Source organism: Mizuhopecten yessoensis, unplaced genomic scaffold, assembly GCF_002113885.1.
Source record: "Mizuhopecten yessoensis strain PY_sf001 unplaced genomic scaffold, ASM211388v2 scaffold10635, whole genome shotgun sequence".
Taxonomy (NCBI): Eukaryota; Metazoa; Mollusca; class Bivalvia; order Pectinida; family Pectinidae; genus Mizuhopecten; species Mizuhopecten yessoensis.
This window is the reverse complement of record NW_018408645.1, coordinates 466,121-479,705: the sequence shown is the minus strand read 5'-3', so window position 1 is coordinate 479,705 and position 13,585 is coordinate 466,121. Positions and strand designations below refer to the sequence as shown.

Here is a 13,585-nt window from a genome sequence, read left to right as displayed (position 1 = left end):
GTGTATGTTAGAACAGTGCCCACACACTTTTTGTAAGGAGGGCAAAGCATGCAGGGAGCTGGCGGTCAGCGAAGCAGGTGTTACCTAGGTCCTTGGCCAGTTCCTCTCCTGATCTAGTGGTCACACAGCGCGACTCCTCAATGTCGCACTTGTTACCCACAAGTAAGACACAGGCATTACTCCATGCATGGGTCTTGGTCTGAGTACACCTGGTCACAATACAAGCAGAGACAGAGGGTGACAACAACAACTAAACCATTCACACAACATCTAGTGCTAAAACATAATCACAACATCTAGTGTTTCACCTTCATACAACATCTATGTTAATATCTCTTTGCAACCTCTCTAGTGTTAATGTCTCCTCTCAACATCTAGTGTTAACATCTCCTTACAACATCTAGTGATAATGTCTCCTCACAACATCTAGTGATAATGTCTCCTCACAACATCTAGTGTCCACATCTCCTCACAACAACTAGTGTCAACACCTCCTCACAACATCTAGTGTTAACATCTCCTCACAACATCTAGTGTTAACATCTCCTTACAACATCTAGTGATAATGTCTCCTCACAACATCTAGTGATAATGTCTCCTCACAACATCTAGGGTCCACATCTCCTCACAACAACTAGTGTCAACAACTCCTCACAACATCTAGTGTTAACATCTCCTCCCAACATCTAGCGTTAACATCTCCTCACAACATCTAGTGTTAACCCCTCACAACATCAAGTGTTAACATCTCCTCACAACATCTAGTGTAACACCTCACAACATCAAGTGTTAACATCTCCTCACAACATCTAGTGTAACACCTCACAACATCAAGTGTTAACATCTACTCACAACATCTAGTGTTGACATCTCCTCACAACATCTAGTGTTAACACCTCCTCACAACATCTAGTGTTAACACCTCACAACATCAAGTGTTAACATCTCCTCACAACATCTAGTGTAACACCTCACAACATCAAGTGTTAACATCTACTGACAACATCTAGTGTTAACATCTCCTCACAACTTCTAGTGTTAACATCTCCTCACAACATCAAGTGTTAACATCTCCTCACAACATCTAGTGTAACACCTCACAACATCAAGTGTTAACATCTCCTCACAACATCTAGTGTAACACCTCACAACATCAAGTGTTAACATCTCCTCACAACATCTAGTGTAACACCTCACAACATCAAGTGTTAACATCTACTGACAACATCTAGTGTTAACATCTCCTCACAACCTCTAGTGTTAATGTCTCCTCACAACATCTAGTGTTAACATCTCCTTACAACATCTAGTGATAATGTCTCCTCACAACATCTAGTGATAATGTCTCCTCACAACATCTAGTGATAATGTCTCCTCACAACATCTAGGGTCCACATCTCCTCACAACAACTAGTGTCAACTCCTCCTCACAACATCTAGTGTTAACATCTCCTTACAACATCTAGTGATAATGTCTCCTCACAACATCTAGGGTCCACATCTCCTCACAACAACTAGTGTCAACACCTCCTCACAACATCTAGTGTTAACATCTCCTCCCAACATCTAGTGTTAACATCTCCTCACAGCATCTAGTGTTAACATCTCCTCACGACATCTAGTGTTAACATCTCCTCACAGCATCTAGTTTTAACATCTCCTCACAACATCAAGTGTTAACATCTCCTCTCAACATTTAGCGTTAACATCTCCTCACAACATCTAGTGTTAATGTCTCCTCACAACATCTAGTGTTAACATCTCCCCACAACATCTAGTGTTAACATCTCCTCACAACTTCTAGTGTTAACATCTCCTCACAACATCTAGTGTAACACCTCACAACATCAAGTGTTAACATCTACTCACAACATCTAGTGTTAACATCTCCTCACACCGTCTAGTGTTAAAATCCCCTCAAAACATCTAGTGTTAACATCCCCTCATAACATCTAGTGTTAACATCTCCTCACAACATCGAGTGTTAACATCTCCTCACAGCATCTAGTGTTAACATCTCCTCACGACATCTAGTGTTAACATCTCCTCACAACATCGAGTGTTAACATCTCCTCACAGCATCTAGTGTTAACATCTCCTCACGACATCTAGTGTTAACATCTCCTCACAGCATCTAGTGTTAACACCTCCTCACAACATCTAGTGTTAACACCTCACAACCTCAAGTGTTAACATCTACTCACAACATCTAGTGTTGACATCTCCTCACAACATCTAGTGTTAACATCTCCTCCCAGCATCTAGTGTTAACATCTCCTCACAACATCAAGTGTTAACATCTCCTCTCAACATTTAGTGTTAACATCTCCTCACAACATCTAGTGTTAATGTCTCCTCACAACATCTAGTGTTAACATCTCCTCACAACATCAAGTGTTAACATCTCCTCTCAACATTTAGTGTTAACATCTCCTCACAACATCTAGTGTTAACATCTGCTCACAACAGCTAGTGTTTACAACTCCTCACAACATCTAGTGTTAACATCTCCTCACACCGTCTAGTGTTAAAATCCCCTCAAAACATCTAGTGTTAACATCCCCTCACAACATCTAGTGTTAACATCTCCTCACAACATCTAGTGTTAACCTCTCCTCACACATCTAGTGTTAACATCCCCTCACAACATCGAGTGTTAACATCTCCTCACAACATCTAGTGTTAACATCTCCTCACAACAGCTAGTGTTTACAACTCCTCACAACATCTAGTGTTAACATCCCCTCACACCATCTAGTGTTAAAATCTCCTCACAACATCTAGTGTTAACATCCCCTCACAACATCTAGTGTTAACATCTCCTCACAACATCGAGTTTTAACATCTCCTCACAACATCTAGTGTTAACATCTCCTCAACATCTAGTGTTAACATCTCCTCACAACAGCTAGTGTTTACAACTCCTCACAACATCTAGTGTTAACATCCCCTCACACCATCTATTGTTAAAATCTCCTCACAACATCTAGTGTTAACATCCCCTCACACCATCTATTGTTAAAATCTCCTCACAACATCTAGTGTTAACATCCCCTTACAACATCTAGTGTTAACATCTCCTCACAACATCGAGTGTTAACATCTCCTCACAACATCTAGTGTTAACATCTTATTACAATATCTAGTGTTAACATCTCCTCACAACATCTAGTGTTAACATCTCCTCACAACATCGAGTGTTAACATCTTATTACAATATCTAGTGTTAACATCTTAATACAACATTTAGTACATTGTACTAGTGCTTTACAAACACAAAATTTACAATATTAAGATGTAGAAGTATAGCTTTTGATATACGTATACACTGAAGTGTTAAACCATTACCAGGAATATGCTACAATAAAATACTATTACATCAAGACATTGCTACACTGTTTAATAAGGCATTACTAAACAAAGACTACATAATAGGGTAATGTTGTACAACATAATACTCATACAAAAATATGTAAATATCAGTTGTTCAATAAACATCCTATTAACTTATTAAAAGTTACATATAATTATGTGCTGTCAATAATAATTTCGAAAACAATTATTACAAAACATTGTTAAGATATAGATATTACATGTACAATCAAGCAAAACCATTCTTCTGTTAGTAATCAGTTTTCTATCGTGGACACTTCACAAAGATACATATATCTACGTGTCTCCTGTAATCTCAGTTCTGTGGATTTAATGCTATAATAAATGTATACAAGTATCATTGATAGACTGAGAGTCGTTTAATAAGCCATGCTATTTTTAGACAAGGGCCGGGTTTACCTGTCCAGTCATAACATCTTACAGCCACGGATAGGCATTGGCATTAGGAAAATGAGTTGAGAATTGTGCCATACACCCTTAAGTTCAAACAATCCCTTCACCGGAACTGAAGTTAAAGATTGATCCCTATTTCCCCAGATGGAACTGTCATAAATCAAGATTTGTTTAATGGAGTATGCACCACTAAATGAAGCTCTATTTTATCTGTATTATATTGGGTACACTTCATCTTCATACATACACAATATACTATATGTCACAGGAAATCTGTAGTTCAAACAATTACACTTTTTTTTAATCTTGACAATTTCTTTAATTTTCTTCCCCTATTTATTGACTTATATTGATAATTCTGAAGACTAACATATACTACATGTATCATCAGTTTCTTGATTTTAAGAAATTTCAAACATAAAACTTTATTGTAAAGAGTAGAACTTTGAACATTTTTGTTTCCGATCTTGATGTTCTTGGTACTACAGTAGGCTAGGTTTCATAACAATGTCTCCAGAACATACACAGTTACTGTATAATATCCAACGTCTTATAATTTCTCAAGGAAGATGATAGCTCTACTTTCAAAAAGGGAGTCAAACCTTGTAATGAAACAAATTGTGTTCAGTAGGAATAACAAACTGCTTGTTGGATGTGAATTTAATGAAGGCAATTAGGGCACACTCCAAGACACTTCACTGCAGGGTATCATCATCCTAGCCAAGTCTTGATGAGCGAATCCCAATTTATAAGAATTACCTTCATCAATACACATTTCAGGGATGGAAGGAATGCATCAATTTTTGTATAATTCCACTTTGACAAATGACCAGATTTGCTGTTGAACGGAACATTTGTAAGGCAGCTAATGCCTCAGAACTGCTTCAGGGCTGAGAATACCATTTGTATGGCATTATCACATTGAGGGTAACTGGGCCCAGCATTGCGATAATACCAGATAGCTATGACTATTGATGTGCAAAGGAAATTTATGAAATTATTGCAAAATTTAAACACAGTGAATATTAATGAAGAAATAATTGTTCACACTACCTAAATTTATAAAACAAAGTTTTGGTAAAATCTGTCTTAGACGAAATACAAAATTCAGAAATCTGTTTACAATTTTTCTTCCTTAATATAAAAACAACAATCTATGACACATGAATATTTCTACCTAAAAGTCAAGTGAGTCATACTAAGTTTTGCTGTCTTTATGGGTTTTCAGCTGAAGTAGATGATGCGCCAGTATGTGTTTAACTTGGATGCCAATTAAAGTGGAGCACTATGATAGTGAAGAACTGTTTGTATTTTTTTCTAGTATGCATTTTCTCGGAAGTATCCAACTGTAACGTGTGGAGGGCACCTGATGACCTACACAGTCTGACATTTGTACACCTGACCTACACAGTCTGACATCTGTACACCTGACCTACACAGTCTGACATCTGTACACCTGACCTACACAGCCTGACATCTGTACACCTGACCTACACAGCCTGACATCTGTACACCTGACCTGCACAGTCTGACATCTTTACATCTGACCTATACAGTCTGACATCTGTACACCTGACCTACACAGTCTGACATCTGTACATAGTACACCTGACCTACACAGTCTAACATCTGTACACCTGACCTGCACAGTCTGACATCTGTACACCTGACCTACACAGTCTGACATCTGTCCACCTGACCTACACAGTCTGACATCTGTACCCCTGACCTACACAGTCTGACATTTGTACACCTGACCTACACAGTCTGACATCCGTACACCTGACCTACACAGCCTGACATCTGTACCCCTGACCTGCACAGTCTGACATCTTTACATCTGAACTATACAGTCTGACATCTGTACACCTGCCCTACACAGTCTGACATCTGTACACCTGCCCTACAGTCTGACATCTGTACACATGACCAACACAGTCTGAAATCTGTACACCTGACCTGAACAGTCTGACATCTGTACACCTGACCTACGCAGTCTTACATCTGTACATAGTACACCTGACCTACACAGGCTAACATCTGTACACCTGACCTGCACAGTCTGACATCTTTACATCTGAACTATACAGTCTGACATCTGTACACCTGCCCTACAGTCTGACATCTGTACACATGACCAACACAGTCGGACAACTGCTACACAGTCTGACATCTGTACACCTGACATACACAGTCTGACATCTGTACATAGTACACCTGACCTCCACAGTCTAACATCTGTACACCTGCCCTGCACAGTCTGACATCTGTACACCTGACCAACATAGTCTGAAATCTGTACACCTGACCTGCACAGTCTGACATCTGTACCCCTGACCTACACAGTCTGACATTTGTACACCTGACCTACACAGTCTGACATCCGTACACCTGACCTACACAGCCTGACATCTGTCCACCTGACCTACACAGTCTGACATCTGTACACCTGACCTACAGTCTGACATCTGTACACATGACCAACACAGTCGGACAACTGTACACCTGACCTACACAGTCTGACATATGTACACCTGACCTACACAGTCTGACATCTGTACACCTGACCTACACAGTCTGACATCTGAACACCTGACCTACACAGTCTGACATCTGTACTCCTGACCTACACAGTCTGACATCTGTACAACTGACCTACACAGTCTGACATCTGTACACCTGACCTCCACAGTCTGACATCTGTACACCTGACCTACACAGGCTGACATCTGTACACCTGAACTACACAGCCTGACATCTGTACACCTGACCTACACAGTCTGACATCTGAACACCTGACCTACACAGTCTGACATCTGTACGCCTGACCTACACAGTCTGACATCTGTACACCTGACCTACACAGTCTGACATCTGTACACCTGAACTGGATGGTTCACTCCACACTGTTGTACTTTATGTTGGATGATGTGGTGTGTATTTCCATGACTATATTACATATACAAACTGTGCCCGTATGTTTAATGTAACAGATAGTCTTAGTGTGACAATCTGTATGATGTGAATATCAGGCAAAATACCGCTATTAACGTTTATAAGTGTATAATTCTATGAACAATAGTGTATATAAACCTTGTACAAACCCCAGTATGTTACTCTCTCCTGTACAATAGTGTATACATGTTACTCTCTCCTGTACAAAAATGTATACATGTTGCTCTCCTGTACAATAGTGTATACATGTTACTCTCTCCTGTACAACAGTGTATACATGTTACTCTCTCCTGTACAATAGTGTCTACATGTTACTCTCTCCTGTACAATAGTGTATACATCTTACTCTCTCCTGTACAATAGTGTATACGTGTTACTCTCTCCTGTATAATAGTGTATACGTGTTACTCTCTCCTGTACAATAGTGTATACATGTTACTCTCTCCTGTACAACATTGTATACGTGTAACTCTGTCCTGTACAAAAATGTATACATGTTACTCTCCTGTACAATAGAGTATACATGTTACTCTCTCATGTACAATAGTGTATACATGTTACTATCCTGTACAATAGTGTATACATGTTTCTCTCTCCTGTACAATAGTGTATACGTGTTACTCTCTCCTGTACAACAGTGTATACGTGTTACTCTCTCCTGTACAACATTGTATACGTGTAACTCTCTCCTGTACAAAAATGTATACATGTTACTCTCTCCTGTACAATAGTGTATACGTGTTACTCTCTCCTGGACAACAGTGTATACATGTTTCTCTCCTGTACAATTGTGTATACATGTTACCCTCCTGTACAATAGTGAATACATGTTACTCTCCTGTACAATGGTGTATTCTTGTTACTCTCTCCTGCACAACAGTGTATACATTTTACTCTCTCCTGTAAAATAGTGTATACGTGTTTCTCTCTCCTGTACAACGGTGTATACATGTTACCCTCCTGTACAATAGTGAATACATGTTACTCTCCTGTACAACAGTGTATACATGTTACTCTCTCCTGTACAACATTGTATACGTGTAACTCTCTCCTGTACAATAGTGTATACATGTTACTCTCTCCTGTACAATAGTGTACACATGTTACTCTCTCCTGTACAACAGTGTATACATGTTCCTCTCTCCTGTACAATAGTGTATACATGTTACTCTCTCCTGTACAAAAGTGTACACATGTTACTCTCTCCCGTACAACAGTGTATACATGTTCCTCTCTCCTGTACAATAGTGTACACATGTTTCTCTCTCCTGTACAACAGTGTATGCATGTTACTCTCTCCTATACAATAGTGTATACATGTTAATCTCCTGTACAACACTGTATACATGTTACTCTCTCCGGTACAATAGTGCATACTTGTTACTCTCTCATGTACAATAGTGTATACATGTTCCTCTCTCCGGTACAATAGTGTATACATGTTCCTCTCTCCGGTACAATAGTGTATACATGTTACTATCTCCTGTACAATAGTGTATACATGTGACTCTCTCCTGTACAATAGTGAATACATGTTACTCTCTCCTGTACCATAGTGTATACACGGCACTCTCTCCTGTACAATAGTGGACACATGTTACTCTCTCCTGTACCATAGTGTATACACGGCACTCTCTCCTGTACAATAGTGGATACTTGTTACTCTCTCATGTACAATAGTGTATACATGTCACTCTCTTGTACAATAGTGTATACGTGTCACTCTCTCCTGTACAATAGTGGATACTTGTTACTCTCTCATGTACAATAGTGTATACATGTTTCTCTCCTGTACAATAGTGTACACATGTTTCTCTCTCCTGTACAACAGTGTATACGTGTTACTCTCCTGTACAATAGAGTATACATGTTACTCACTCCTGTACAACAGTGTATACATGTTACTCTCTCCTGTACAATAGTGCATACTTGTTACTCTCTCATGTACAACAGTGTATACATGTTACTCTCCTGTACAATAGTGTATACGTGTAACTCTCTCCTGTACAATAGTGTATACATGTTACTCTCCTGTACAACAGTGTATACATGTTACTCTCCTGTACAACAGAGTGGGGGTGGGAATATCACTCCAGACAACACTGTATATCATTTACATTAGTTTGAGCATAGTTGATTGCCAAGTTTGATTTAAAGTTGTTTTAATGTTAACATTGTTTGTACTGTGTTTTATGATAAGGCAGAGTTGACATTTCAGTCTTGCCATATTACAATAAAGCAATGTATCGACCTATGTTTACGGAATATTTGGTCATTTCAGAAGAGATGATTCATTGGTCCATAAGAATCCATAATAAGCTTATAAAAGTTCTATAGTTATATTTATATATTTGTTGTATATACTTATAATATCTCTGTACCATTTAGATCACCAAGACGCTTGTGCTATATGCAAGTTCTATATTTGTTATAGAGCTGACACAGTTACATGCATCTTTCTGCAGACGTAATGGAAACATATTTTTTTTGTAGGATTTCATAAAAATAAAATATTATATATACATTTCTGAAATAAATAATCAGTCGTTATCATATTGCACAAATAAATATACCACGTCACAAAAGGTTGGTCAAAAGCTATCAGTCATATGTATGAACCAATCAGAAAGTGTGTTACAAGCAATACTAACCAGTCATGTACTGCGTTAAAGGATTCCTCGTTTGTGACATCGTACATTAGTATAAATCCCATAGCACCCCGATAGTACGCTGTTGTTATCGTTCTGTATCTTTCCTGGCCAGCTGTGTCCTGTAACAAAACAAAAATATATTTACAAGCTAAAAATGATAGAAGTATTACAAACAAATAACAAAAGGCCTATTGAGCCTGATTCGCTTACCTGTTATTCAATGCTGTGTGAAAACATCTCACATATGGGACCTTCAAGGTGTGTCAAGATCAATTTCTAAATATAAACCTGATAGCATTAAGAAAAGTAACTCTACCGATTACATAACATTACTCTAAATCTTCTCAAGTTTCGATGGAAAAACGGAAAATTTGTTTCACTATATAATCAAATCCAAGGGTTCTTTCTTCTCTGCACTGTTGGAATGTGTCATGACAAATTCGAAAGGTCAGGGTTATGTAAAAGATGTGCACTGATTGGTTGCCTTACAAGCGTCAGCCCTTAAGCTCAGCGGTAGAGCATCAGGCTGGAGAGCCAAGGGTCATGGGTTCGAGCCCCTGGCAGCGACGGCACCATCTTTATGAATATTCCTTGTCCTACTACAAACTTGTGCCATTGACTCTCCCCGTTCAAGGTAGTAGAGTCCTTGGCGGGGGTCAAAGAACCTGGGTTGGTGTTTGAAAAAAGGGGGGAATAGAGTAAAAGATGTGCATTGATTGGTTGCCTTACAAGTGTCAGCTGTAGGAAATTTTCCTTTAGCTCAGCGGTAGAGCATCGGGAGCCAAGGTTCGGTTCGAGCCCCAGCAACAGCACTATCTTTATCAATATTCTTCGTCCTACTACATTTAGCCATTCGATTAGTTTCATACATAAAGAACTGACCAATCACCAAGCTGATTTCTGTCCTTTGAAGATATAAATATTGTTACTCTAAACTTCATAAATCTAGATTATTTGAAGATTTCAATGCTCTGAACACCTGCAAGTTTTATCACTCCAGTATTAAAACAGCAGTGTAACTCCAAAGGTAATATAAATATTGAGTAATTTACCCCATCTGTTATCCAGGCTCATAGATTTTATCTTTCTGGCAAAATCATGCCAAGAAAATTTAATGAAAACAAAAAATTCAAATTTAAGGAATTGACTAAAAAAATATTAAGCACAATTATTGTTGTACACCTGTAACTTAAACTCAACAATACCTGAAACAGTTCAACAATGACTGGTAGCAAAGTGACAGAAGTTAACCGAAGATCAGGAATATGTAGGTAGTCATCCAGTGACCATTATTGTGATACACTACGATGGAGATCTGATTACATTTACAAGTGCTACGTTGAATTTGTTCACAGAAGTGGAAAGAGCTAAACAATATTCGTCTGATCTGATGAAAGTTGAGTACTTCTGCAACCACATAAAACTACCACACCTGACAATGGCTACATTCAGGATACACCAAGTGTTAGGATCACACACCAAATTACCCATCCCTTTGTAAAACTACTCATACAAAAGCTGACTTAAAAGCAACCAGTCTATAAATATAACCTTCAACTGATTTCCGTTTTAACAGCAAGAGGTCAAAAGGACCTGTATCATTCACCTGGATATTTAAGCAATCATGACCAAATATTCTCAATAAAAGTAATAATGAATTGATGTCTCCAGGGACAGGGAGATTATTCTGGTATCATGACAGTGTTTGTCTTTTTGTGCCCAGCAAGCACATATGTGGTTACAGGGCAGTTATCTCAATCATTGCAAGTTAATGAAGAAAACCTTTTGTTTTCAATAGTAGGTATCACAACTGGATGTCACAATTCTAAGAGATCATGTCCAGCAAGGTCAATCATATGCAACCAACTTGACATTGACAGGTCAACAAGGACCAAGCCATGTGCGTGAGCTCCCCCCATTTTATTTACTTTCGGAAAATAAACATGTAATTTCACTTTACCGTCCCAACATAATCTTATATTTTGGAAGTAGATACTGGCTAGCTTTTTATTTGTTTATTTCAGGTCATGTGACAGATCAATTAAAGGGATAGTTTATCAGGTCTGGCACAGTGGTGTTTAGAAATGGAGATTATGGTATAATACACTTAGCTAAGTGATAGCTCTTTACCAGGTCACAGATAATTTCTGAATTCGGTGTCTGACAAGTGAGCATTGTGACAAGAACTTTGTGCAATGTGGTTATATTAAGTAATTTACATTGTTGGAGCCAGCCATTTACTTGACAGCTCACAATATTATATATACATTATACATTTAATACAGCCGTGACCACATCATGCGAAAACTTAATAAAAATTTCCATATCAATATTAACAATAAACTAAATCAAATTTGGAATCCTATGTTTTGTGTGTTATTTATTAGCTTATACCATATTCAACCTGATAAGTTCACTATGCGATCAAACAAGAGGCCCAGAGGGCCTGTATCGCTCACCTGGATATCTAAGCAATCCCGGCAAAATATTCCCCAAATGACATCCAAGGGAATATGCCAGACCCCAAGGCCAATCCTTGTAGATATCTGTATACATTTTTCATGCCCAGCAATTTTATGTATGGTTATGGGGTGGGGATCTCAACTGTTTCCAAGCTGTGACTCAGACACTAGGTCCATAGGGTTGAGGCCAGACCCCAGGATCAATTCTAATATCATGACTGCATTTGTCTCCTTATGCCCAGCATTTGTATTTCTTGTTTTGGGGTGGAGATCTCAACCGTTTCAAAGTTATGACCCAGGAACTATGTCTCCAAGGGTGGGGCCAGACCCTAGGGCCATCCTAGAAGCAAATGTGCATTCTTCGCTTTATACTCAGCAATTGTATACATGTATATGGTTATACGGTGGGGATCTCAACCATTTCCAGCCCCACCATTTGTACAATTTTAAATCCCTGCCTCCCATGAATGCTTCTGACCAAATATGATAAATATCCAAGGTACAGTTCTACAGAAGAAGTCGTTTATATAGCAATATAGCCAAATTGCCCACCATTTGTACAATTTTGAATCCCTGCCTCCAATGAATGCTTCTGACCAAATATGATCAATATCCATGGCACAGTTCTACAGAAGAAGTCGTTTATAGCAATATAGCCAAATTCCCCCGTTTTGGCCCCGCCCCTCAGCCCCCTTAGGAGTCAGCCCCACCATTTGTACAATTTTGAATCCCAACCACCTAGGGATACTTCCAGTCAAATATGGTTGATATCCATCTCTTAGTTCCAGAAAAGAAGTCGTTTAAAATAATATAGTCAAATTGCCCCCTTTCAGCCCCACCCCTCAGCCCTCTGGGGGGTCAGCCCCACCATTTGTACAATTTTGAATCCCAACCACCTAGGGATGCTTCCAGTCAAATATGGTTGATATCCATTTCTCAGTTCCGGAGAAGATGTCGCTTAAAGCAATATAGCCAAATTGCCCCCATTTGGCCCTGCCCCCAAGTCCTCTGGGTGGTCAGCCCCACCATTTGTACAATTTTGAATCCCCACCACCTAGGGATGCTTCTGGTCAAATTAGTTAAATTCCAATCAGTGGTTAAGAAGAAGAAGTCGTTCAAAAACATTGTTGACGTACGGATGCCACAGTATGGCATAAGCTAACCTTGGTCCTTCGGACCAGGTGAGCTAAAAATACAAGAAGGGATGCATTCAATAAACCTTCCATGATCAAACTGGTCGAAACTGGCCATGGTCATATGTGTTCAGACCTGCCGAAACCTCAGGCTGCCCAGACTTGTTTACTGTTGCCATGTTGTCTCTATGGAAGTGAGTCATGTATTTGCAGTTTTGTGGCAACTGAAGTTCCTGTTCAAAATGGATGCTGGTCATGTTTCAGGGAAAAATAACAATATTGTGGGAGTTTTTCCAAGACAATCGTGACTGTCAACGTGATCACTGAAAAACAATGGCAGACAGCACAGACTCATGGGGTTAGGGACAAAAAAACAGAATCAGAAATGACAAAAAAACCCATTTTGGATTGAATAATGGAACCCATATTGACCAGACAGGATGATTAAGTAAGCGGTAATGAAAACGATCAGTTTTGGATCAGTTGAACTTGAAACATTTGTGCAATCTATTCAAAGGGTAAATCATATAACAGTACAATTCAAAGGGTAAATCATATAACTTTACAGAGACAATTGGCCAAATATTGCATCAGAAAA

General features: G+C 38.9%; 1 protein-coding gene across 7 annotated transcripts in view; it reads right to left on the bottom strand.

The window, feature by feature from the left end:
* The window catches only part of LOC110461523 (ras-related protein Rab-3-like), an 80,723-nt gene that overhangs the window by 18,116 nt on the left and 49,022 nt on the right, over nucleotides 1–13,585 (bottom strand). For 6 of the 7 annotated variants that reach the window (XR_002464145.1, XM_021515014.1, XM_021515013.1 and 3 more), the window contains exon 3: nucleotides 9,393–9,511. Coding sequence is in view for 6 of the 7 variants with exons in the window: in XM_021515014.1 (XP_021370689.1) it covers nucleotides 9,393–9,511 (119 nt within the window). In the remaining variant the exon portion in view is untranslated. Of the gene's footprint in view, nucleotides 1–84; nucleotides 210–9,392; nucleotides 9,512–13,585 lie in introns of all 7 variants that reach the window. The other variant, XM_021515012.1, reaches the window with a different exon arrangement.